We start from the raw sequence: 23,091 nt of genomic DNA, 5'->3' as shown, positions 1-23,091 counted from the left end.
ATCACGCATAGACTTACGCCCGGGAGGGCTGAAGATGCTAAACAGCACCGCTGCATGATCTGTCCAGGCCATGGGTTCGACCTTTACAGATCTTAGGTCAGGATTGTTTGCGAAAATTCCATCTAGCATGTGTCCCACTAGGTGTGTCGCTCCCTTGACCAGCTGAGTAAGTCCTACCCCGTGCATTGCTTCAGATAATGTGAGCGTGTCAGGGTCAGTACTGTCCTCTAGGTAGAAATTAAAATCACCTAAGGCTATAAAAGAGTTTGCGCACAGGGCTTCCTCAAGGATATTATTCATCTCTTCGAGGAACCGGGCCCTTGCCCCAGGAGGCCTATAGAGGAGACAGCCTTTAATGGACTGATGGTTAGATAACTGGAGCTTAAATCCCATGGCTTCACATGTTTTAAGCACCATAGGCTGAAAGGACCCTTTAATAGAGCCCTGATAGATAATAGCCAGGCACCCTCCCCCTTTCCCCGGCCTGTCCAGAACAAAGTTCAAGTAGTTGGGTGGGGTTGCTTTGGCTAGATCTGGCCCAGAAGCTGCATCAGTCCAAGTCCCTGTGATAAAGGCAATATTTATATTTATATCCTGAATGAGTTCCGCACACTCCACACTATGTTTTACTAAGGATCTTGCGTTGATCAGGAGGCAGTTGTTGTTGTGCTCTCCCCGAACCTCTCTGATAGAGAAGGTCCTATGGAGTGACCGGACCCGCTCCCAGATAAACACAGGGAGTGGTAACAAACAGGATGAGCACCGATGCGGTCTTATCAGGCCCTCAGTGTCTGGCCTGAGAGTAGTACAGCCCTCTTTATCAGTACCCGGATTAAGCTTCAGCAGCTGATCACGACTAAAGACCCGTCGGAGCGGGGTTCTGGAGCAATATGAACCAGGGGTAGTGGCGCTAGGCGCGGGTCCGGCGCGGACGGGCACAGACGGGCTTGCCTTTGGCATGCCTTTGGCGCACCGCCGGCGCGTCCGCTGCACCCGCCCGCTGCGCGGACGAACCCATGCCGCCATTTAAAGAGCAAGAGGAGAGCAGGAGGCAGCGAAAGCTAGACCGCCGACCTGTCCTACCCCCAAAATGGCGGTTCCCTGTGGCCCCTACCGCAACAGCGCTTAATCGGCTGTGCGGGGGGTCAGGACGTGTTTAGAAGCAGGCGTGTGTCCCCAGGAAAATAAAGATTCGAAGGGTGAAGAAATAATCTTGAAATTATTATCAGCGCGCAATTCGTTTAAAATTATTCTGCAGGGCTCGTAAAAGCAATTCAACTAAGAGCTTTAGTCCTAGTTCCTAATCCCCCGGCTTTCCAGGATACAGTATACTGGATGACCCTATACAGTATACTGGATGATAAACTACGTCCAATTATGATTAAATTGCATAGTATTGAGCAAAGTATAGCTGATCAGTGGAGAAGTGTGGCTTACCGGTTAGAGGCGGCAGACCCAGAAGCAGAGGTCGGCCCGGGACCAGGGTTCGATTCCTGACGCGGCAGGGTACGGAACCAATGTCAGCGGGCTCGATAAATCTCACCTCAGTGCCTCTCTAACCATGGGTCCCACGCTGCAACTCTGGGCAATAGCTTGCTTAATCTCCACAACGGCCCCCTCGCTGCCGGGGATGCCTGGCTTCACCTTGGGGATGCCCAATAGGGACCATCTCACAGGGAAAGCCAGGACGGGTTCCCCAGTGGTACACAGCGCCAAGAAACCCTGGGGTGAACGTGCGCTCTACAAATTCATACTAACATAACATAACATCAGCACAGTATTATGCAATCCTTTCAAAGTCATAGTTGTATAGCAGCAGCAGTCCCCTCTGTTACAAACTCTGAACAAATGAGGGGAAGGTTGGTGCCACCTGTCAACCAAGTAACTGTACTCCAATGGTCATTGATTTAATTACTAGAAGCGCAGGGGGGCGGAATAATAAGATTCCGGATTGTTTGCCAATAGATGGAAATCGTGTAGTTGAGAGATCTGGTGTAGTAGTTAATGTTGTGGGAAAGAATGGGGGCTTGTCGCAGGATCATACCAACGATGTTCCACAGAATCTACCAGTCATTGACTTACCCCCACAATCAACCCCGCTGGTGTTAATCTTAGGTAATGTGCCACCTCTCCCAGATGGAACAAAGGAGAACTATGGTCAACTAAAAAATAAGGTAACCCACTAGCTGTCCCGCAATACTGCTGTAGGCCCAACTACTGTGCATAACATCATTATGGTCTGTCATGTTGCCTGGTTGGGAAGTTCTAGTAAAACAAGAAGGGGGGGTTGCATTGTGGTAAACTTTAGCAATCCACTGCCTGTAGAGAGAATCTTTAAGGAGGTCAATGCTGGTTTGGCATATAGGGGTCAAGGTATTCAGATACTGCCTTTGGGATTCTTTAATAGGGCAGAGAACCCCATGCAGAACAATATGAACACAGAGTATACTGGGTATAAAGGGCTAATCCTTGGGGTGACAATCATATTTCCTCCTTTGCCCAGGGGCAAAATAGATTTGCAGTTCTTTCAGGGCTGAATGATTGTGATTGACTGAGAGAAAATACAGTTCGCTTAGATCAAAAAGCCCAGACGTTTTTACCCATTGATTTTCCCTTGCCGGTTACAGGGCTTCCATCCAAAACGCGGATAGCGACGTCAAATGTAGAAGTAGCAGACATCATTATAGGAGAAGGGCCAGTGGAATGCTAGCTCTCAGGAATACCTCCTGTTGTTTCACCACAGGATTTAAATATTGTACCCCCTAAGTACCATCTCAAGACCCAGGATTATAATGTGTTGTCGTGGAATATTGCGGGGCTGACCGTTAAGGTTGCAGACCCAATATGGGTGCAGTTTGTTAGCCATTTCCCTGTAATATGTCTCCAGGAGACATGGCTGGTTAATTGTAATCTCTCTCTGGAGGGGTATAAAGCTTTTTTTGTTCCTGCAATTCCAGCATCTAGTGGTAGAGCAAGGGGTGGTCTGGTTATTTTTACCTCTCTGTCCCTGAAATGTAGGATTAAGGTTATTGCCTCCGTCCACAGTGATTTTCAGGCAATCGTTCTTGGCCGAGGAAACCTCAGTCTATGTTTGATTAACTTTTATAATGCAGTACACAAACAAGAGGCATGTAAGATAACCGAGCTGGACAACTTTGTTAAGCAGTACTGTGGTCTCTTCAGAAATAATCTTATGATTGTAGGTGATTTTATCGTTCACCCGTGTGGTGATCCTGAATTCACCGACATGGGTGACTTGGGATGTCCAAGGATTCAGGACCTTCATTTTGAGCATTCCCCACAGGGAGATGTTCTTAATGATATGCTCAATGAATATGACTTGTTCTAAGCTATGAGTTTTGTATCACCGTCTAGCAAACAAAAGGAACCGACTTTCAAAGGTCGCAGTAGTGGATAGTTTATAGACCACATTTTGATTTCCACACTCGTAAAAAGCAAAAATCGGGGGTGACCATAGGATTGCAGACCCCACTCTCCTACATACCACCGCTGCCACCAATGTGAGAAGTTGGCCTGATATATAGTGCTCACTATTCTAGTGATCACTGTGTATCATACCAAACGACCCTTATTGATGATTGGTTGTAAGTCAACCGTATAGACCAGCTATCCTAGTAGCGTGGACAAAAGCAGTCTTTAGGCCAAACTCTAGAGGGCGTGTGAAGCCAGCTGTTTTACCATCACATATACCACTTGAACACCAAGTGAAAGGACACCACACAAGTTGTTATAAAAATAAAGGATATTTATTAATAACAAGTCTACCCTGAACTCTTTATGAGTCAGGGAGCTAAGCACAATACAAAACTCTTACGAAAATACTTCAAGTTGCACAATTTACACAAATGCCCGAGGGGCACGAAAAACCATATACACTAAAAGTGGAATGCGAAATACTAGCAGGTGAGTAACACGATCCAGAGGCTTCAGGATCGCTAGGACTACACTACTGAACTCTAAGGTTAGGAGCAGGAGGCCTAGGGAGATCGGGTGCAGAGTGTGCACTCTCACGCGGGATGCGGGACAAAGTCTATGGAGGCTAGTATTTCTAAAGTTACTGTTTCCGGACGAATCCGACTAGGTAGACTTAAAACGAAAAAGGATCTGGACACTTGGATAGTGAACCTGCGTTGGAGCACCGAAATGCTCGGGTTACCTAGCCCAGGGGCTGCGGCTGCATAGAGTTCAAAAGACGTCGGTAATCCTCGTTGTAGTCTATGGAGCCTGAAAGAAAATGTTGCTGGCAGGCGACCAGTGAAGATGTTCGTTGTGATCCAAGGCTGGATCGGTGATGGAGACGACCTGAAAGCAGAGGGGACTCAGTTCTTAATCACTAGCCAGTGATTGTGTGGGCACCAGGATGGCACCGGATGAGGTCACCGCGATCAGGTGAGTGGGCGACGCTGAACTCTGCAGTCACACGGGCCAGGAGGCGTTGTCGGTGACCAGGCTGGAGGTGCGAGCTGTCCCACGAGCGTGTCTACTGTCGGCGATGCTGGAACCAGGATTGGAGCAACAAGCCTTGGCAAAGGCAAGCCCACGCAGTGGAGTCAAGATGGCGTCTGGAGGGGACCAGGAGGGTCCGGGGTGCTCCTCTCTTGGAAGGGAGCAAGGGCCAGTCTGGAGCAACCAGACCAGTGGTGAAAACGTTGTGGTATGTCGTCAGGAGGGCCACTAGCCAACGGGCAAGTGACCGGACAACGCGGCAAGCAGCAGAGAGCAGAAGGGCCCCACGCAGATCTTGTGGATGCTGGAGGGCTGGACTTTGGTGCTGGAGCTGCTCTGGGTTGGGGCTTCTCAAACCCCAGTGCACTCACTCGAGGATCCCTCGGCGGTCGTGCTGGTTAAGGGTCGTGCAGGTTTTGAAGATGGCCGGTCCCTCAGGTCTCGTCACACCCACGAATCTCAGCTGGGCTGATGATGCAGGTAGAGGTCAGAGATGCCAGGGAATCCGGGTCTCGTCGAGCTGGTCAGTCTTGATCCGGAGGATGGACGTGCAGCAAACCGCGATGCTTAGGTGGTGCCTGCTGGTGCAGGGTGGCTACTCCTTAGCCACAAGGGAGAGTCTTCAGAGAATGTCAAGAGTTCCTTTTGTGGAAAGTAGTTCAAGATTCAAGATTATCTAATTTGGGAAGGGGGCCCGCTCCTACCTTTATTCTAAGAAAAGGGGCTGGCACGCGACTAGGTCCTGCCCATGGGTGGGACCAGGAGGGGGGTGGTTACACCCCTCTCCTTTGTCCGGACTTTCCCCAGCTCAGGGGCTGGGGTGCGCCTGGAACTGGTTTGAGCCGGCATATGCACAGTGAGCACCGGGGTGCCACTTGCAGTCATCTTCCTCTCAGCCCTGCCTACCTGGGATACACAAAACCCTGTCTGGGATGGTGCTAGCACTGCCCCTGACAGGAAACCCTTTGTCCGAGCTCTCCTCGCTGGAAGGACTCCCAGCAGCAGAAGGTCAGACTTGTGTCTGTGGTGGCAGCATCCATTTTGTGATGCTGAGGCTCGAGTTAACTTTAACCGGGGTTCACAGTTACATACATGTCGTGTCCCTCTAGAAGGGTGGAATGCTAACCCCGTCGCCAGAATTGGCGAGGGGTTAGTATTCCAATTCGTATGACACCTTACTCGACATGTTTTGATAAAGCGATACCAAAGTTAGCAAATAACCGCGAGGATTATAATGCACTTGAGAGTATATGGTACCGTTATCATGGAACAGCTATTAGGACTTGGTTCCGCAAGCTGCAAACGGGCTCAGCTCATGCCAGAGCACCATCTCACATAATTCCAAGCACTCTTCCTTCAGGATTGATAAGGCCTGCCATAGGAGTGACTGATAGGAATCGATGTGTCCATTTTAGGGTTAGATATAGGAATACTATATCTAAAGCAAAGGGTGTTTACACCACCTTGCCCCAGCTGTCGTGCAGCCAGTTGTGTCAGATTTGAGTGGCCAGCCAGGGGTGGCATAATACATGCTGCAGCCCCTGGTAGGCCCTGGATACACCTATGTCCTGGATACCTAAGGTATGCTGTACAGGGACTGATAAGGTGGCCCAGTACCAATTGGTAAATGCACCTAAGGTACATGTGTGTCAATTTAGAGAGAGAACAGCTAGGCTGTGGGTCTGATTAGCAGGCCCACAGCCAGGGAAAGTTGTAAACCAGTGAAGCAAAAAGCAAAAATCGGGGGTGACCATAGGATTGCAGACCTCACTCTCCTACAGGGAGTATACTGAAAAAGAAGGATCCAGTGATAGTTCCAGGCACATTGAAGCTAACCGATGGCAGGCGCCGTCTGAAATGGACCCAAGTAACCGTCCCTTTTTTATGAAAAGCTCCAAGAAGCTTGTGCGGTAGAATTTTCTTATTGTATGAATCCTGATTCAACTGCCATGGGTACCCTTAATGCTTTCAGCGGGATTGTCTCCAAAGTAGGGACTTTGTTATCTGTCCCGGGCCAAAGCAGGATTACTGGTGACCCCAAATGGCTTAGTCCATCATGCTCCAAAGCTGCTAGAGATCTAAAGGCTGCATTGAAAGTAAACCCTAGGGATAAACTGCAGATCCGCACTCTTCGTATCAACTATAAAAAGATGTTGGCCATTCGAAAAATGGAACTAAAGGAGGCCACATGGCGGGAGCTTTGAGATCCTTTGACTCTATCCAGTAGCTCCAGAGTATCATTAATAGACTCCCTTTTTATAAGGGAAAGGGCTGAGGACTTTGGCACTAATATAACGGAAGAGGAATGGGTTTCTCACTTTAGTGCTGTTTTAAAAATTGTATCAACTTTACCCCGGTTGCAAGCAAGAACACTGAATGAGGACGCAGTGGTATTCACTCTAAGAGAAGTAGAGGAAGGCATTACTAGTCTTTCATGTAAGAAGGCACCAAGTCCAGATGGTATCCCACCGGACCTTTTTAAATCCAAGCCCATCCTTTGGGCATCAATCCTGGTGGCGATGATCAATGCCGCCACCAAGGAAGGGTGTCCAAAGTCGTGGGGTGTCTCCACAATTGTTCCAGTGTTTAAAAAGGGAGTCCGTAACTGTACCATGAACTACAGACCAATTTCCCTTATCGACTCCGTGGTTAAGGTCGTAGGCGGAGTCGTATTAAATAGATTGACTGCCTGGGCTGAAGAAAATAAGATTATTTCTGATATTCAGTATGGGTTCCGCCCAGGCCACTCGACCATGGCACAATGTCTTAATCTCTATCTAATCCTCGGAAAGTACACCTTTGCCCGCCAAGGGACAATCTACATGGCCTTCATGGATCTTTCCTCCACTTTTGATTGTGTCAATCGGGGAAAGTTGTGGCAGTCCATGAGGGCCATGGGGGTGGAGGCAAATTTGGTGGACTTTCTGATGGAGTTACATAGAGATACTAGGGCGAACATTAGATATGCCCAGGATCTGAGGGTCACCAGGGATTTTAATACAGAGAGGGGGGTACGACAGGGGTGTATTTTAGCCCCTTTTCTTTTCAACCTCTACATTAATGACCTAGACAAGACCTTGTTGGAAACCGGGGTTGACTTCCCGTACGTGGGATGCAGGGGCCTGCACATCTTGCTATATGCAGACGATGCTGTCCTCCTGGCACGTACCCCCAAAAGTTTGCAGATCATGCTTGATGCTTTTCGTGGGTTTATGGCCGATCAAGATATGGCCATAAATAATTCTAAATCCTACGCAATGCAGGTAGGGCTACCCCCCAAAAAACAGCTCACCTTCAAGGTGAATGGAGAAAGAGTGCCAATATCCTCGACTTTCTCCTACCTGGGCGTCCTACTGGATGATCGTCTGGACTGGGGTGCTCTACTTAAGAAGAAAAGGGGAGAGGTGACCAGGTCCAATGCAGCGATATTTAACTTTGCAGCTAAAATGGGCAATCGCCCAGTGGCTGCAATGTTGAAGATCTATCAAGCCAAGAGTGTATCGATTGCTAGTTGTGGGAGTGAATTGTGGGGATATACAGGTTTGGAGGGTATCCAGGTGACTGAATTTTTTTTTTAAAGCAGTTGCTGGGGGTTCCTAAAGGGACCGCAAATTTAATAGCTCAAGAAGAAACTGGCCTTACATACATTTGTGATATTCTGGCTATGCGCCCATTGCTTTTTTGGCTCAAATGTTGGTTAAATAAAGATCTAGACCTTACCCAAAAACTATTAAAAAGAGACCTTGAGCCTGGACCACATGATAGATATACCGTGGATAAAGTATTTAAAGGGGTGCTTTAGTGAGCTGGGGCGTATGGATCTCTTTTTAACACCTGATTGTATTACCAGGGCAGATGTGGCTTTTGTGAAACAATCTTTTATTATGCGCAAAAAAGCCAAAAGAGAGGAGAAGGAACTATTGAAAAATAGTGTCCGCAAGCACATGATGCTTAAATCATCTTTAGAAATGGAGCCATATCTCTCGTGGCCCTTGCCGGCTCACGAGCGTTTCCTATTAATCAGGTTTAGATTGGATTATTTCCATCTTTTTTTAGCCATCCCGAAGTGGAGCCACAAAGGTAAAGTGCTAGCACCCTGTGGCTGCGACAACATGTCTCCTCAGGATTTGCTGCACTTTGTATTCTTCTGTAATTTTTATGAAACCCCACAGAGGCTCTTTTTAAAATCTCTTTTAAAAATGTTAAATTTTTTACAGGTACGCCCCGCTCTCTATTTTTTGCAATTATTAAAGCCAGAATGTATCCCGTTTGTGGTTGGTTTTCTGAATTGTTCCCTAAGGTATAGAAAATGCTTGGAACCCTAAGGGATTTGGTTGCTGTATTTTATGAATTAATTTTTAAACTGAAACATTGTGATACCTTTTTACTCTATAATCATGGAATATAAAATGGAATAACTGTATTGTAAGTCTAGTTATGTATTTTGTCTTTTGTATCTTTTTATAGATGAAATGCAACTTTTATGGTTTTCTATTATGTGAACCGAATAAAGTTTAATGAAATGAAATGGTCATCCAATGGTTAGCATCTCTATAGAGCAATTCTCACGTATTCTGGTTGCAATTTTTATTCTGTGCAAATGTGTGTGAAGGAGGTACATAGTCATCAAAAATATTGAGGCGAAAGTAAAAGAAAATGCAGTGCTTACAACTGAGTAGGTGCGTTGTACGTTGGGGGGGGGGTCAGTAATGTTTAGTTCATAGTTTCACAATTGAAATGTTTTCAATATTAATCATTTATTTCAAAACCATGGTTGTCAATCATATTAAAACAGCCAACAATTACTGCCAAAGCCAATAGCCTTGGCTGGTTTTAGGTGTATGGCAGCTGTTTTATACATCTGGAAGAAATAACAGAAAGCTCAGGGAGCCATCAACATTTTGGTTAGGTTGAACACTACAGTAATCACAGCAATGTAGCTTGGGTTTAACTCACACCCTTAATTACACAGGCCACGCCCTTTTTAAAGGCTCTCACTTTTTTCAACCCACCAAAACCCTGTAGTACATACTGCAGAAATTATAAGAGATGTTAGTGTATTTCTATTAAGAATTATAATTAGCTCTATATTTTCTCTTATTGTAGTCTCTCTTCGGTACTGACAATTACTGACAATTACAAGAAATATAAAGAACCAATATATTTTCTAGATTTGCAATCCTTGTTTGGGCAATGTAAACGCTTGATACACACCAATAAAACATTAGCCTATTTATGATTATGACACACCGTGGTCTGTTTCTGGACCTATCTATCTTTTATAAATTAGGAGCCCTTCGCACCCTGGCCTTTTCAGTGTACAGTGAGAGGGCATACGTTATTCGTCCGGTTTGTGGTGTAGTTTGTGTGTTCTCGAATGCTTGTCTATCTTTTATTTTGAGCGGTCGCCGTGTTGTGTAACTGTTTCTACTTCGATGGCTGAATGCGGAAATGAATTTCCATGGGATATGACATCACGTCCTGTCTGATCCAAAATGGCGGCGCGCATGATGCTGGTGAGGAGCCGAGCGGTCGGTAAGTTAAGGGTCATTAAAAGGGTATTACGGGACGGGAGGTGAGGATTGTGCTATGTTTATGTCAGGACGGGAACTCTTGCACCCCTAATGTATTATTACTATAGCAGAACCCTTTTATCGTTTGCACCAGTTTTTCACCTCAACGTGCCACTACCACTGCAGCATTAGACACCACCAGAATACTATCTTAAATAGCCCTCGCCGCCAGCTCTTACTTAGCCAGTAATTTTGTTTATTAACTTGATTTTTAACAACCCCCCCCCCCCCCTACATCTCTGTACTCCACACCCAAGGACTACAACCGACTACACTCTTAATTTCCCATGCCATCATCACATGTGCCTACCTCCCCTTTGCACCCCCACGCCAATGTACCACCCACATTCGGTTTACCAAAGATTGACGAGTGGACCTACGACCTGTTAATGATGGTTGGCACGATAGGGCGGCAGGTACAATAACCCCGCTTAGGACCGTAATGAGACGGGGTCGCTAAAGTGATGTACTCCACGTTTTTAAAACTCTGAAGCGTGGTAACCATTTCAGGATCACTAACAAGCAATACACCTGGATCAAATCAGATTTTCATTTAAATACAGGATTTAAAACCTCCAAAGGAAGAGCGACCCCAGCATAAGTCAGTTAAAGAAGAAAAGGGTACATTAATAATTACATAAACTAAGACGAACTCCAAAATATAAGAAGAAATGTGGATGCAGCACCAATTGTAAAGTAATTCGCAAGAGACCACAAGTAGTTCAAAAAATATTTGTTTGTTTTTATTTTCGCTTTTTCAATGTGCACAGGACAGCCATTGAAAAAACGAAAATAAAAAGAAACAAATATTTTTTTAACTACTTGTGGTCTCTTGCGAATTACTTTACAATTGGTGCTGCCGCCACATTTCTTCACATTTTCTATCTGGGATTCCAGTGGGACCGAACCACAGCAGGTCTTGGAGGTTGGACAGCACAAGACAAGTTAACATTTTATGGGACTTTGGAAATTGGAGGTGCTTTTCGTTGGTCCGCCGTGGAGAACTCTTGTTGCTAACTCCAAAATATAAGCAGTTCTACATCCCACTAAACTGTTGAGCTTCCACTAAACCGAAGTTTAAATACATTTTCACATATCACGTTACACACCTGAACAATGGACACGTACTTAAAATTGTACATATAAATGGTTAATTGCTGTTCAAACATTTTCATACTTGGACAGTGATACCAAGTCCACGGTGCAGTATTTTAAGTCTTGTTTATTGACTAAAACCTTTAAGCCATGTTTGTGGTAATTTCGCTATGAAGGTTCAGCGTTCCATTCCATGTTTCAAAATGTACCCCTTACATCAAGACATCCGTTTTAACAACATTATTTGTAATACGTTAGACCGACATCCAGAGTGCAAATTATTCATGTGGTTACACCTCACTTCTGTAGCACACATCTGTCTGGAGATGTCTGCAAGAGATGTATTATTTGAGCAAGTCACGTGCAGGAAAAAGTGTGAAAAACGCACAAGCATTTGCAATGCAATAGGTCTTGCATTAGGAAAGTTTGAGCTATTGGTATTGTAAATGACACATTTTTTATTTGTGTTGGTTTTGAAAATAGCGATAATAATAGCTTTGTCTTTTACAATGCCAATAGTTTTACCTTTCGCAAATGTGACACCTATAGCATTTGCGTCGTATCTACGTGAATTTCATGTATTGATATTACAAACAACAATGGCTTTTAATTTTTTTAAATAATTAATGCTTAAATAAAAGTTATAGTAATTTATAATGGCAATAGCTTAAATGTTTGTAAATAACTTTTGTGAAGAATATGTTCAGTGTATTTTATTGTGACAAATCCAAGAACAGAAGTGAAATATTAACATCTTTTTGTGACATTTGTAATAAAGCTTGAAACATTGAGAGAACATATTTGAACCAGTTGTTGTTGAATGGTTGCACAGATTGATGCTGTGGTGGGGCTGAGTGATGTTGTAGTGGCGTTCAGTGATGCTGTGGTAGTGCATAGTGATGCTGTGGTAGTGCATAGTGATGCTGTGGTAGTGCATAGTGATGCTGTGGTAGTGCATAGTGATGCTGTGGTAGTGCATAGTGATGCTGTGGTAGTGCATAGTGATGCTGTGGTGGTGCTGAGTGATGCTGTGGTGATGCGATAGATAGAGGGAGGGCGATAGATAGATGGAGGGCGATAGATAGATAGATAGATAGATAGAGGGAGGGCGGTAGAGGGAGGGCGGTAGAGGGAGGGCGGTAGAGGGAGGGCGGTAGAGGGAGGGCGGTAGAGGGAGGGCGGTAGAGGGAGGGCGGTAGAGGGAGGGCGGTAGAGGGAGGGCGATGGATTGATAGAGGGAGGGCGATAGAGGGAGGGCGATGGATTGATCGAGGGAGGGCGATGGATTGATAGAGGGAGGGCGATGGATTGATAGAGGGAGGGCGATGGATTGATAGAGGGAGGGCGATAGAGGGAGGGCGATGGATTGACAGAGGGAGGGCGATAGAGGGAGGGCGATAGAGGGAGGGCGATAGAGGGAGGGCGATAGAGGGAGGGCGATGGAGGGAGGGCGATGGAGGGAGGGCGATGGATAGACAGAGGGAGGGCGATGGATAGACAGAGGGAGGGCGATGGATAGATAGAGCGAGGGTGATAGACAGAGCGAGGGCGATGGATAGATAGAGCGAGGGTGATAGACAGAGCGAGGGCGATGGATAGATAGAGCGAGGGTGATAGACAGAGCGAGGGCGATAGATAGAGTGAGTGCGATAGAAAGACAGAGTGAGGGCGATAGACAGATAGATAGAGGGAGGGTGATAGATAGATAGGGGGAGAGCGATAGATAAGTAAAGTAAAGCGCGGGTGCCGCGATTATACCAAAATGAAAGAAATAGATTTTTTTCTATTTCATTTTAGTATAATCGTGGCACCCGCGCTTTACTTAATAACATTTTAAAAGTAATGCGCAGGTGCCGCAATCATACTAAAATAAGACATTTCTCTTTTAGCCCCGTCCTTTTCAGACGGGCTCGGCATGACTTACTGCTGTGGTAAAAGGTTCCTTATCTTCTTTATGGGGCGAATCAGATGGCCCCGTAAAGAAGATAAGAAACCTTTTACGCCACCAGTAAGTCAAGGAACCCAGTCTGAATAGGATGGGGCTAAAAGAGAAAGAAGAACATGTTACATTGAAGTAATGTTGTTGTAATAAGAGTTCCAGTAGCCAGTAGTGTAGATTAGGTAGGTTTATTTATCACAAGTAAGATGGTAAAGAAGGCCCCACCGGGAGCAGCATCCAGCTGCAAAGCCCCACTCGCTCAAACTGACCACACATTCAAACCATGCATTCACCAACATTCTGATGACATCACACACAGGTTGAGCAGCAGGGAAGGAGAAGACCAGAATATAACACATCTCCCTCCTTTAAAACAATGAAAACAAAATAAGCAAGAGAAAATAAATACAGTATGCCCCGACGATGACAGGGTCAGGATTTCAAATAAGCATTAAACAAGAATATATATAAATGACTTCAAATAAATTGTGGAATAGTAATTCAGCATAATATAGGAATTCAAACAGTGGAGAATAATTTTATATGGAATAATTAATAGCATTAAATGTAAATTGATACTTGTATAGCGCACTACTCACCCGCAAGGGTCTAAAGGCGCTTGTACGAATACCGCTGTGGAACCAGTCCTGGCTTTCCCTGTGAGGCGTCCACTGAGTGGGACTCTATGATTAGAATAGGCACCAAGGCAAGAATTATCAGGTACGTGGAATTTTGAGCCCAAGACCCGCCGAGGCGGGGAATTGAACCCTGGTCCCGGGCTAGACCTCTGCATCAGGGTCTGCCGCTCTAACCATTGAGCCACACTTCTCCAAATGAAACCAATACAAAACATCACCATGACAGTACAATCCAACAATGCAATGCAGAAACATCACATGACAACTCAATCTGACAATGCCCAATGCAAAAACAACAAATGACCATTCAATCAGAAACTCAACCTCACATGACCACCATCCCTCGTCACAAACCAAAACCCTAAATATCACAAATCATGCCAGTTGGCCAGACTGGCACAAAAAAGCAATAAACGGGGAACCAAAGCTAAAAAAAAATTTCCGGCAAAGAATAACGAAAACAGGAACGCAGCAGTTCTAAGCTAGGCAACACAGTCCACAAAACAAAGTGTAAGACTCCTTAGAACACACACCAGGGTAGAACACACAGCATGTGGTATATGACTCCCCAAAACATGCAGGTTAAATGACTTTTCAAATACATACCAAGGCAAAACACACTGCAAAAGGGTACATGACACCCAGCGCACGGGGTACATGACTCCCCGAAACGCACGCCTAGGCAAAACACATATCAAGGGGTACATTACTCCCCAACGCACAGGGTCCATGACTCCCCGAAACACACCTAAAGTAAACCACAGCACAAGGTACATGACTCCCAGTGCATGGGGTACATGACTCCCCAAATTCACATACTCAAGTTACAATACACAGCACTGAGTACATGACTCCCCAACGCACGGGGTAATTGACATCCCGAAACGCACACTCCAAAATAAAACCTACAGTACGGGGTACATGACTCCCCAGCGCTCGGGGTACATGACTTCCCGAAACGCACACCCAAAATAAAACATACAGCACGGGGTACATGACTCTCGAGCGTTCGGGGTACATGACTTCCCGAAACGCACACCCAAAATAAAACATACAGCAGGGGGTTCATTACTCCCCAGCGTTCGGGGAACATGACTCCCCGAAACGCACCTAAAGTAAAACATAGCACAAGGTACATGACTCCCAGTGCACGGGGTACATGGCTCCCCAAATTCACATACTCGAGTTACAATACACAGCACGGGGTATATGACTCCCCAGCGTTCAGGGAACATGACTCCCCGAAACGCACCTAAAGTAAAACACCTCCTAAATACAGATGCGCATGCTAACCAATTGAACAAAGCGCATACATACATTACTACAAGTACACCGCAAATATGGCACACATAACCTTTTGTAAACTAGTTTCTATATCAACAAAATATAGGTGAATGACAACTTGCAGCAGATAACAACTCATAAGTTTAGCAAAACATGGCAGGCACAACTATATGCATAAACTATGAATCTGAAAGCTACACAAGAAATAAAAAATAATAAAAGTAGACACCGTTGTCTCAATACGCAGCTCCACTTCTCCAGCAAGGCAGGTAACATTTGTTAAGAACTTTATGCGGAGCTAAGTTTCACAAAGGGACGTGAAAAATGCATCAGAAATAACACATAAAGATTTGGATCTACAGTGTCTAAATCGTGTGGATAATATTTTCCTGTAGAAGTGCAATGATGAAAAATAACCGCTAGGTGGCGCAGTTGGAAAAGAAACAAAAATACAGTACTTCAAGCATGCCCAATAATCAGGTGAATAATATCGAGATAGACATAAGTAGGTTCCGCAACAGGAAGTGCACTGGAACGATACATGAATGTACAGATCGTAATGTTGGAAGTTCCCAAATGAGACAGCTGGTCTCAAAATCCATCCAGGTTAAAATAGATAGTGAAACAGTACCTTCCTCTTGAAGAAAGCTTGGGAAGTCCGCTCCCAAACAAGACTGTGTAACTGAGGGGACAGGAGCACAATGAAAGAAGGATTAAGCGCTCAGTCATGCGTAACCTTGACCCTCCATGACGCTGCCGTGACAGTTGTGGACTATGATGCACGTACGAGCGCATCAACACTGCGTAAACTTGACCCTTCGTGACGCTGTCGTGACCTGAGGAGAGGTGTACCCATAGATGACGACACGTTCTACAGAATCACCGATATCGTGGTAAGATTCTGTTGCGTCATCATTCAACACACAGCTGGCGAAGAAGCAGGTCTCCAGCTGAATAAAACGACGGTTCGAGAACACAGCAGGCAAAACTCTGCACAAACTGTCACACAACCTTTGCCTCGAAATGGGAATAGTGTGCAGGGTCAAAACTTCCCACAATCCCAGTTGTCAGCACTGTACTCTTGGGCTCGATGTTGACCCCCCGATACTGCATTTGAAATTCTCTTAAATCCTAACTAAAAGTCGCCAATTCACAAAAATTGCAGAAGGGTTAGCATCCAATACCCAAAACATCTCCGCCAAAACATCATTATTTTACACCGGGCCCCGATCTTTGCCCCCGACAACAGACAACTTGATTACTTAAAACTGGGACCCGATCGTTGCAATTAAGGTGTGAATTATGATACCAGGGCTTGATCTTTGCCCCTGACAAACACAATAATTAGCACAGGACTAGCTTTAGAGCTGGGTATAGCAGGTTTCCAGATGTACCAGCCACGCAATGTCCGACACCCAAAGCTTACCTCTGTAGATAAGATTTGTAACATAGATGTTACAAATCTTCTTATCTTTAAGCATGTAGGCTCACCGTAGTCTGGGAGATTTAAAACCACATGAATATCAATGCCCAAAATACATTTCTGTAAGCTGTCTGCTGTTAAAGACACTGGTGGGGCATCTACGGCGTTGGTTAGGTTTTCTCATCAGGCTGAGCTGGCTTCTTGGCAGTTTCATAGGTTACTCAAATTGTTCACGCGTGGTTCTTTAGTTCCAATCGTCGCCACTGTTACATTGAAGTAATGTTGTTGTAATAAGAGTTCCAGTAGCCAGTAGTGTAGATTAAGTAGATTTATTCATCACAAGTAAGATGGTAAAGAAGGCCCCACCGGGAGCAGCATCCAGCTGCTCAGCCCCACTCACTCAAACTGACCACACATTCAAACCATGCATTCGCCAACATTCTGATGACATCACACACACAGGCTGAGCAGCAGGGAAGACCAGAATATAACAGAACGTCATTAGGACCTCTTCTCCAATGGCTGGCCACCGTTTAGCATGAACGTTGACGCCAGCCAATGGAAAAGAGGGGCTGGGCTTAACCTCGCTAGTGAAAAATACACTATATCCTTAAATCTCTCCAGCTCGACTGCGGATGTGCGCAGTCTTTCACAGGCAGAGACCTAATAAAAATGACACCTGGGTCGAGTTTGTGAACCTGGGGTATTTCGGTTAGCTGGTGTGATATTATGACCTCACTTTAACATGTGAAATCTTATCTTTAGCATAGATGGCTACCTCCACTCCTTCGTCTTACCTGAGGTCCCATGCCGGATAGCCGCATGGGTGGGAATCTGCTACATGGCATGCATTACAGTATTTCACTGTTCTATATCATGGTTGTTTCAATGTAATTATCTGTTCAATCAAACACGCTCCCCATAATTATAAGGATCTGTGCCTTTTGATTAGGATTTATAGCAGGTTTAACTTTCCGGGCAGTTTAAGAGGCGAATCCAGGAACTATGTGCAAACGTAATAAATAATCCCACTATAGTCCTCATCATTTGGCTTGAATCTAAGGCCCAGCTTCTTTATCACTGGACTTATTACTTAAAGAATTTTTAGTTGATCTTTCACTTTATTTCTTTAGGCTAAAGACCATAATATCTGCCTTGGAACAATTGCAGTTCTTCCTTGAAAAAGTCTTGGTGTGTCAGATGAAACATGTGTCTGTATGATTTCTCACTCCAAATTTACTTTCTATGTCCCAAAACACTTTTTTGGTGGCTGCATGCGCATGCTGCACAGTGTTGAGATGGTGTATGAGGTTGTGTCAGACTCCGCTGTTATCCTCTTTCTCTCTGTAATAGTAAACAAGCTAAGCGGCTGTACTTTAAAAGATAACTGCCTTTAGGTATCACTCCTGTAAGTATCTGTGGTATTGGGGCTGTTGTACATTTGTACATGTTGTGCAGGAGCCTTGTACATGTTGTATGCCTGTGTGGTTATATAACATTTTATGTGGTTGTGTTCTGTTGCCCTGGTTACTACTGTTGTCCAGCCGACAATTCAAATGGATTATCAGTCTGGTACAGCAGCGTTTCTAGAGGGCTCCTGCCTGCTCTTCGTGGCATTTGTATTCTACTTTCAATAAACTTACGCTTCCACAAGACAGTTTCTTGTGTGTCATTTATGCGGCATTTGCACAGCACAATTTGGCGACAACAGGACATTTACATTGTCGCCTTCTGAAGATTTTCTGGCTGCTTCAGTACTGTGGGAGAATTGCAAACTGTGCCTACCTATACAGCGAAGCTGTTTTGGATTGCGCCCAAGGCCAGACTGGGAACAGCAACTAGCCCTGCAGATTGCTGCTTGACGGCCCAGGGGGTGGGGTTGCTAGTAAAAAAGCACCACTCCCACTTTTGTGACATGGGGCCCATATTGCAGCACTGCTACAAAACCGGACATCTGTAAGAAATCCTTACCCCCGCAGCCAGAAAACCACCCCCCACCTCTCTGGCCCACCAGGGAAATGCCCGGTGGCCGCTATGGCTAGTCTGGCTCTGATTGCACCTCTTTGGGTCATTACAGGCTTGTAATTCAGAAGTTGTGCTTTGGCTCCGGCTTTGATTTTTAAAAGTTGCGCTTACCTGCCTCATCACGCTTGGAACTTGAAGCGCAGTAGTGCTCTTTGTGTTCCTGAGGGATTCACGCTAGGAATTCCGGGGTGCATTGTCTTGGTGTCATACCAGAAAGTGTTTCCACGTGCAAGGCATTGTGGGGTGCGTTGAGTCAGATGGCTCTTTGCTCCATGAAATCGACAGGCACATAGCATTTTTGGATGCGTCCATTTTTTGGACGTGTCGTGTCAAACGGCTGCTTGATGTTCTAGGGAGTTCAAAATATTTTGTTGTACTGGCTTGCTCAGTTTTCAGTGCATTTTTAGGTCTCGCAGACGTAAAAAGCAGGCGTAAGCCTGCTGTCTGCGAGACATCTTTTGTTGGCGTGTTAGAAGGAATGTGAGACAGAGCTCAAGCACGAGCGTCGCTGTCTCAGATTCCTCCTCGGGGGCGCGCACGGCACCACACACGCATACACAGAGACACACAAGCGCCCATGCACGCACCCATACATACAGAGAACCCACCCCCGCCGTCGCATACACACACGCGCGCACACACACACACTGCATACACACACGCTCCCCCCCTTACCTCACCAGAGACACACACACGTGCGCACACACACACACGCGCGCGCACACATCCCCCTCACACCCCACTCACCAGGTTCTTCTTGCGTGTCCCTCGGCAGCCAGCGGGTCATTCCGGTTAACAGGCGGGGGCCGCGGGGCTCTCCACGGGAGCCCCACTAGCTAACACGGAAATCCTCCGGCGGGCACAGGAGCGCCTGCTTCCTGTTTTTGTCCGGCCCCACCCCCGTCCCAACAAAGGTTGCCTGGCTTCCGGTTAAAGACTGGCTGTGGCGGTGAGTTTGCTTGTTACTGTTTGTCATCCGTTGTGTTTTGCTTCAAACGTCTTTCGATTCAGGTAATGTTTATTGTTGTGTGCTCTTCACACGGTGTGTAGGCTATGCAATAAAGGGTAAACTAAATCTTGTTCATTATGACATTGCCAAATTGCATCCGTGGCTAAAAAAAAAATCCATACTGTATATATTATATTATTTTCATGCGGGAATAAAACTACCTTGGTAGCACTATGTCTGAACACATGGTGTCGGAGATGCAAGGTCTGAAGCCACGGAGGAAGCGCAGGAATGAAAACAGACATGTCTGCGCATTTCCTGCAGGTGCACCGATGCCAGCATGATGCTCAGTCCGTCATGCTACCAGCAGTGTGTCATCAGTATGTACAGCATGTGAGGAGGACTCCAGTATTGATGCACTCACTGAGCCGTGGGCAGAGCCGCACAGACCCACTGAACACGGCAGGAATCATTTATTTCTGTGAAGGGGATCGGTCCTCTCTCGGCGCCATTAGCCTTCCGAGCACGAGCGCCTCGCTGTTCTAGCAAAACCAAATACAGCGCTACAAGGATAAATCTCTCCGAACAGCAGGCCGTTGTGTTTTGTAAATTAATAAACTTACAGAACGGCGAGCACATGAGCCACGCAACATTTTTCAAAGGCGGACTGCTCAGCAGGTCATTTTCTCCCCGAAGCAGAATCAGGCCTCTTTAAAACGAGATGCATTAAGATTTAGGTCAGTAAAATGTACATTTTGAAAATACTAGGCTGTCAACTTCAAGTTCCGGTTACTTTGCAGTGCAGTTTTAAACGCTATTGGCATTGTAAATGACAATGCCTTTTTATTTATATTTTGGTTTATAAAACATAAATAAAAGACATTGTCATTTACAATGCCAATAGCTGAAACTTGTTTTTCTTAGTGCTTACACATTCCTAATGGCTCCTCTGGGTGCCTCTCCTCGCTTCCGCTCCCACTCCAGCCTCGGAGCGCGCGTGTACGGCAGACATGACCAAACCAATTGCATTTCCAATGCTTATGTAAAATGTAAGCGTTCTTACCAGAATGTCGGCGTTGACGTGTTACAACACAGAGCTGCATGCTGCAATGCATTATATTTTTATGACTAGGAGTAAAACGCTTCTTTTGTAGGGAGTATCTCCACTGCTGCCATGGTTTCATTTTCATTTAAAAAGGAGGCAAACTCTGCTATGGCCACCCACTCTTTCCACACGCATCCTCGGGCAGCTGCTGCTTGTTTTTTTTGTTGTTGCTTGTTTTTTTCACATTAAATAATGTTTCTTAATAGGCTGCTTATCTGCACGTAGTCAAACTTCGCCCATTTGGCTCTGTCTGGCTTTTTTCTGCTCTAGTGAGCGACGAATGAAGTGCACTCGAAAGTGTGCACTGCAGGCTGCGAGTTAAGACGTTTATACAACGTGCTCCCCGACGCACTGAGAAAAGCACCACAAAGTGGAATGTTACTGCTGCACCATCATTGTATGGAACAAGCTGCTCAGCTGGCAAGCATCTGCAACAAGATAAACTACCTTTCTATCCGAATACAACTATTTTTGTATCCATTCTCCATCTCCCTACTAATTCGGCTAGGAAGTGTTTTAGGGTGATTCAGTTAACAGAACGATGACTTACAGCGCAGTTAATTCATTCATCTGAATGTGCTGTGAATGCTGATTTCAACCGCTCACACACCTCTGGGTCCATAACTTTAAGCTTTCTTTTTTGCTGGATTTCAGAGGAAATTTCTCTATATCGGCCACGTTCGTCAGGCATGTTGGAGTGCGATCCACACCTTTGTTCTGGACTTCTTCCTCTAGGTCGCTAAGTTCAGGTATGCCCATCTGCCACCAAAACGTTAGTTATCATCACTGCCCATGAAGCGCTACGGCAGCAAGAGGGCAAAACACATAAGGACCAGGGTAGCAGTACAGAGCGGTGCCAGTCTGAACCCCATAGCATTATAGGTAAGAAAAGTTACTTTTGATTAAAATGTTTCACCAAATAGACTCACCAAGCGCTTCCTCAGTTGTTCTCTTAATGTCATGAAGTGATACGTAGGATATCTGATCAACCTATCTTAGCTGCTAAAGACCCTGTTTGCAGGACTTTGATATCAAGGTCAAATATGTCAATGTGGGAAGGATTGACTTAGCCTTTCACCCTCCTGAGTTTACAATGCAATTGTCATATTCACTCAATTAAAAGTAGAGAATTTGACCGAACCTGTCAATTCATGGTTTGGAAAGGACGTTACATGCACGAGTATCCAATCGGTCTCTCATTTGTTAAAGTTAGAGCTGTTGGTGTTTAAAAATGACAATGTTTTTTTACTTTTGCTTTATTATACCAATGGCAATAGAGCTCTGAAAATATCATTGCGCAACTGCAAATAAAAAAACAAAAGTAAAAAACATTGTCATTTTCAACGACAACAGCTCTAACTTTAACAAATGCGAGACCTATTGCATTGCAAATGCTTGTTTCATATTGTTTTGAGCTAGGGAAATCAGCTAGAGCACTGCTTACCCTGAGGAGGGTGCTGTTTTAACCTTAACACTATTATTCTGTTCACTATAATTTTCATCATTAACAATGTCTATGTAAGGAGCCAAAGGCAGTTTCCGCAGGAGTGCCAGGAACCGAAGTCTAACCCAACGTGTCCCTCCTACACCTATTGCGGCTATTAACTAGAATGCAATGGTGATCTGGAGGGAACTAAACAAGGTAAGACACTGGACTTCTTGGACGGATCTCTCTCTCTGGAGGAAGCTGGTGCTAAAAGGAATGGTAAATCAGTACAACAACAAGCAGCAAGCAATTCCTATATTATTCTATAAACATTGCCTATTACCTGGTATAAACAAGGAGTGACCTGGGATTCTAGGGTTCAATCTGCATTCCTAAACGTTCAGTGTCTAGGTACCACGGGAGGCCTGTTATAAATGAAAGCATGTAACCACGGGGTATGATAAACACCAATGAGTAATGATATGGTTCTGTACTTGTCTTACCCCTGAAAAGCAACGGGCCGAACTGCGTGGTTGAACAATATAACTTATAGGATCACTGCTATAGAGTGTCTGAAAGAGTAGTAAGCATGAGATCCAACCGAACCCTCACAAAGGAAATGTTTAAATGATATAAGTACGCTACAAGGGCGTTACCAGGTCGTCTTTCCCCTGCACTGTGACGAATGCCAGCATCCAGGAAATCCAGCAAACCAAATGTAGTAAAGGGAAACAAACAAAAAAGGAATGTTCCACCAGGCGGACCACAACTCCCAGAATCCAACAGTAGGCCCTAGCAACCCACACCCCGCAAGGCCGGCCGTCTGACCGAACCGTAGTCCGGCCAAAAGGCGGATCCGCAAGAGTGTAGGCAAGGGGCCCCCACAAGGACTCAGAGAGAAACAGCCGGCACAGGGGACAATAAGTGAATCAAAAGAAAAAGGGGAGGCTCGGAACATACCGCAAAGAGGGTAAGGCGGAATACAGAGAGTAAACCTCTAAACAACGAGGTTCTGGGAAGCACCACAGCGCTTCAGCAAAAGCGTAAATAGAATACTTCTGGCAACGAAGAACAACTGGGAAATCAGGCTACGATGTGGATCCGACAATCATAGTCCACGACAGGAAACAAAGTAGGCGAGGCAGAAGTGACGCGCCGCAAGTAGCG

At 45.5% G+C, this 23,091-nt stretch overlaps 1 protein-coding gene across 1 annotated transcript in view; it reads left to right on the top strand.

Moving 5' to 3' along the window:
* Nucleotides 1-9,785: 9,785 nt before the first annotated feature.
* The window catches only part of TUFM (Tu translation elongation factor, mitochondrial), a 136,301-nt gene continuing 122,995 nt past the window's right edge, over nucleotides 9,786-23,091 (top strand). Inside the window, exon 1 of the mRNA XM_086932375.1 lies at nucleotides 9,786-10,002. Coding sequence (XP_086788501.1) covers nucleotides 9,963-10,002 — 40 coding nt within the window. The 5' untranslated portion in view covers nucleotides 9,786-9,962. The remainder of the gene's footprint in view (nucleotides 10,003-23,091) is intronic.

Source organism: Lissotriton vulgaris, chromosome 7, assembly GCF_964263255.1.
Source record: "Lissotriton vulgaris chromosome 7, aLisVul1.2, whole genome shotgun sequence".
Taxonomy (NCBI): Eukaryota; Metazoa; Chordata; class Amphibia; order Caudata; family Salamandridae; genus Lissotriton; species Lissotriton vulgaris.
Note: the sequence above shows the minus strand (reverse complement) of the source record. Positions and strands in the feature narration are given on the sequence as shown.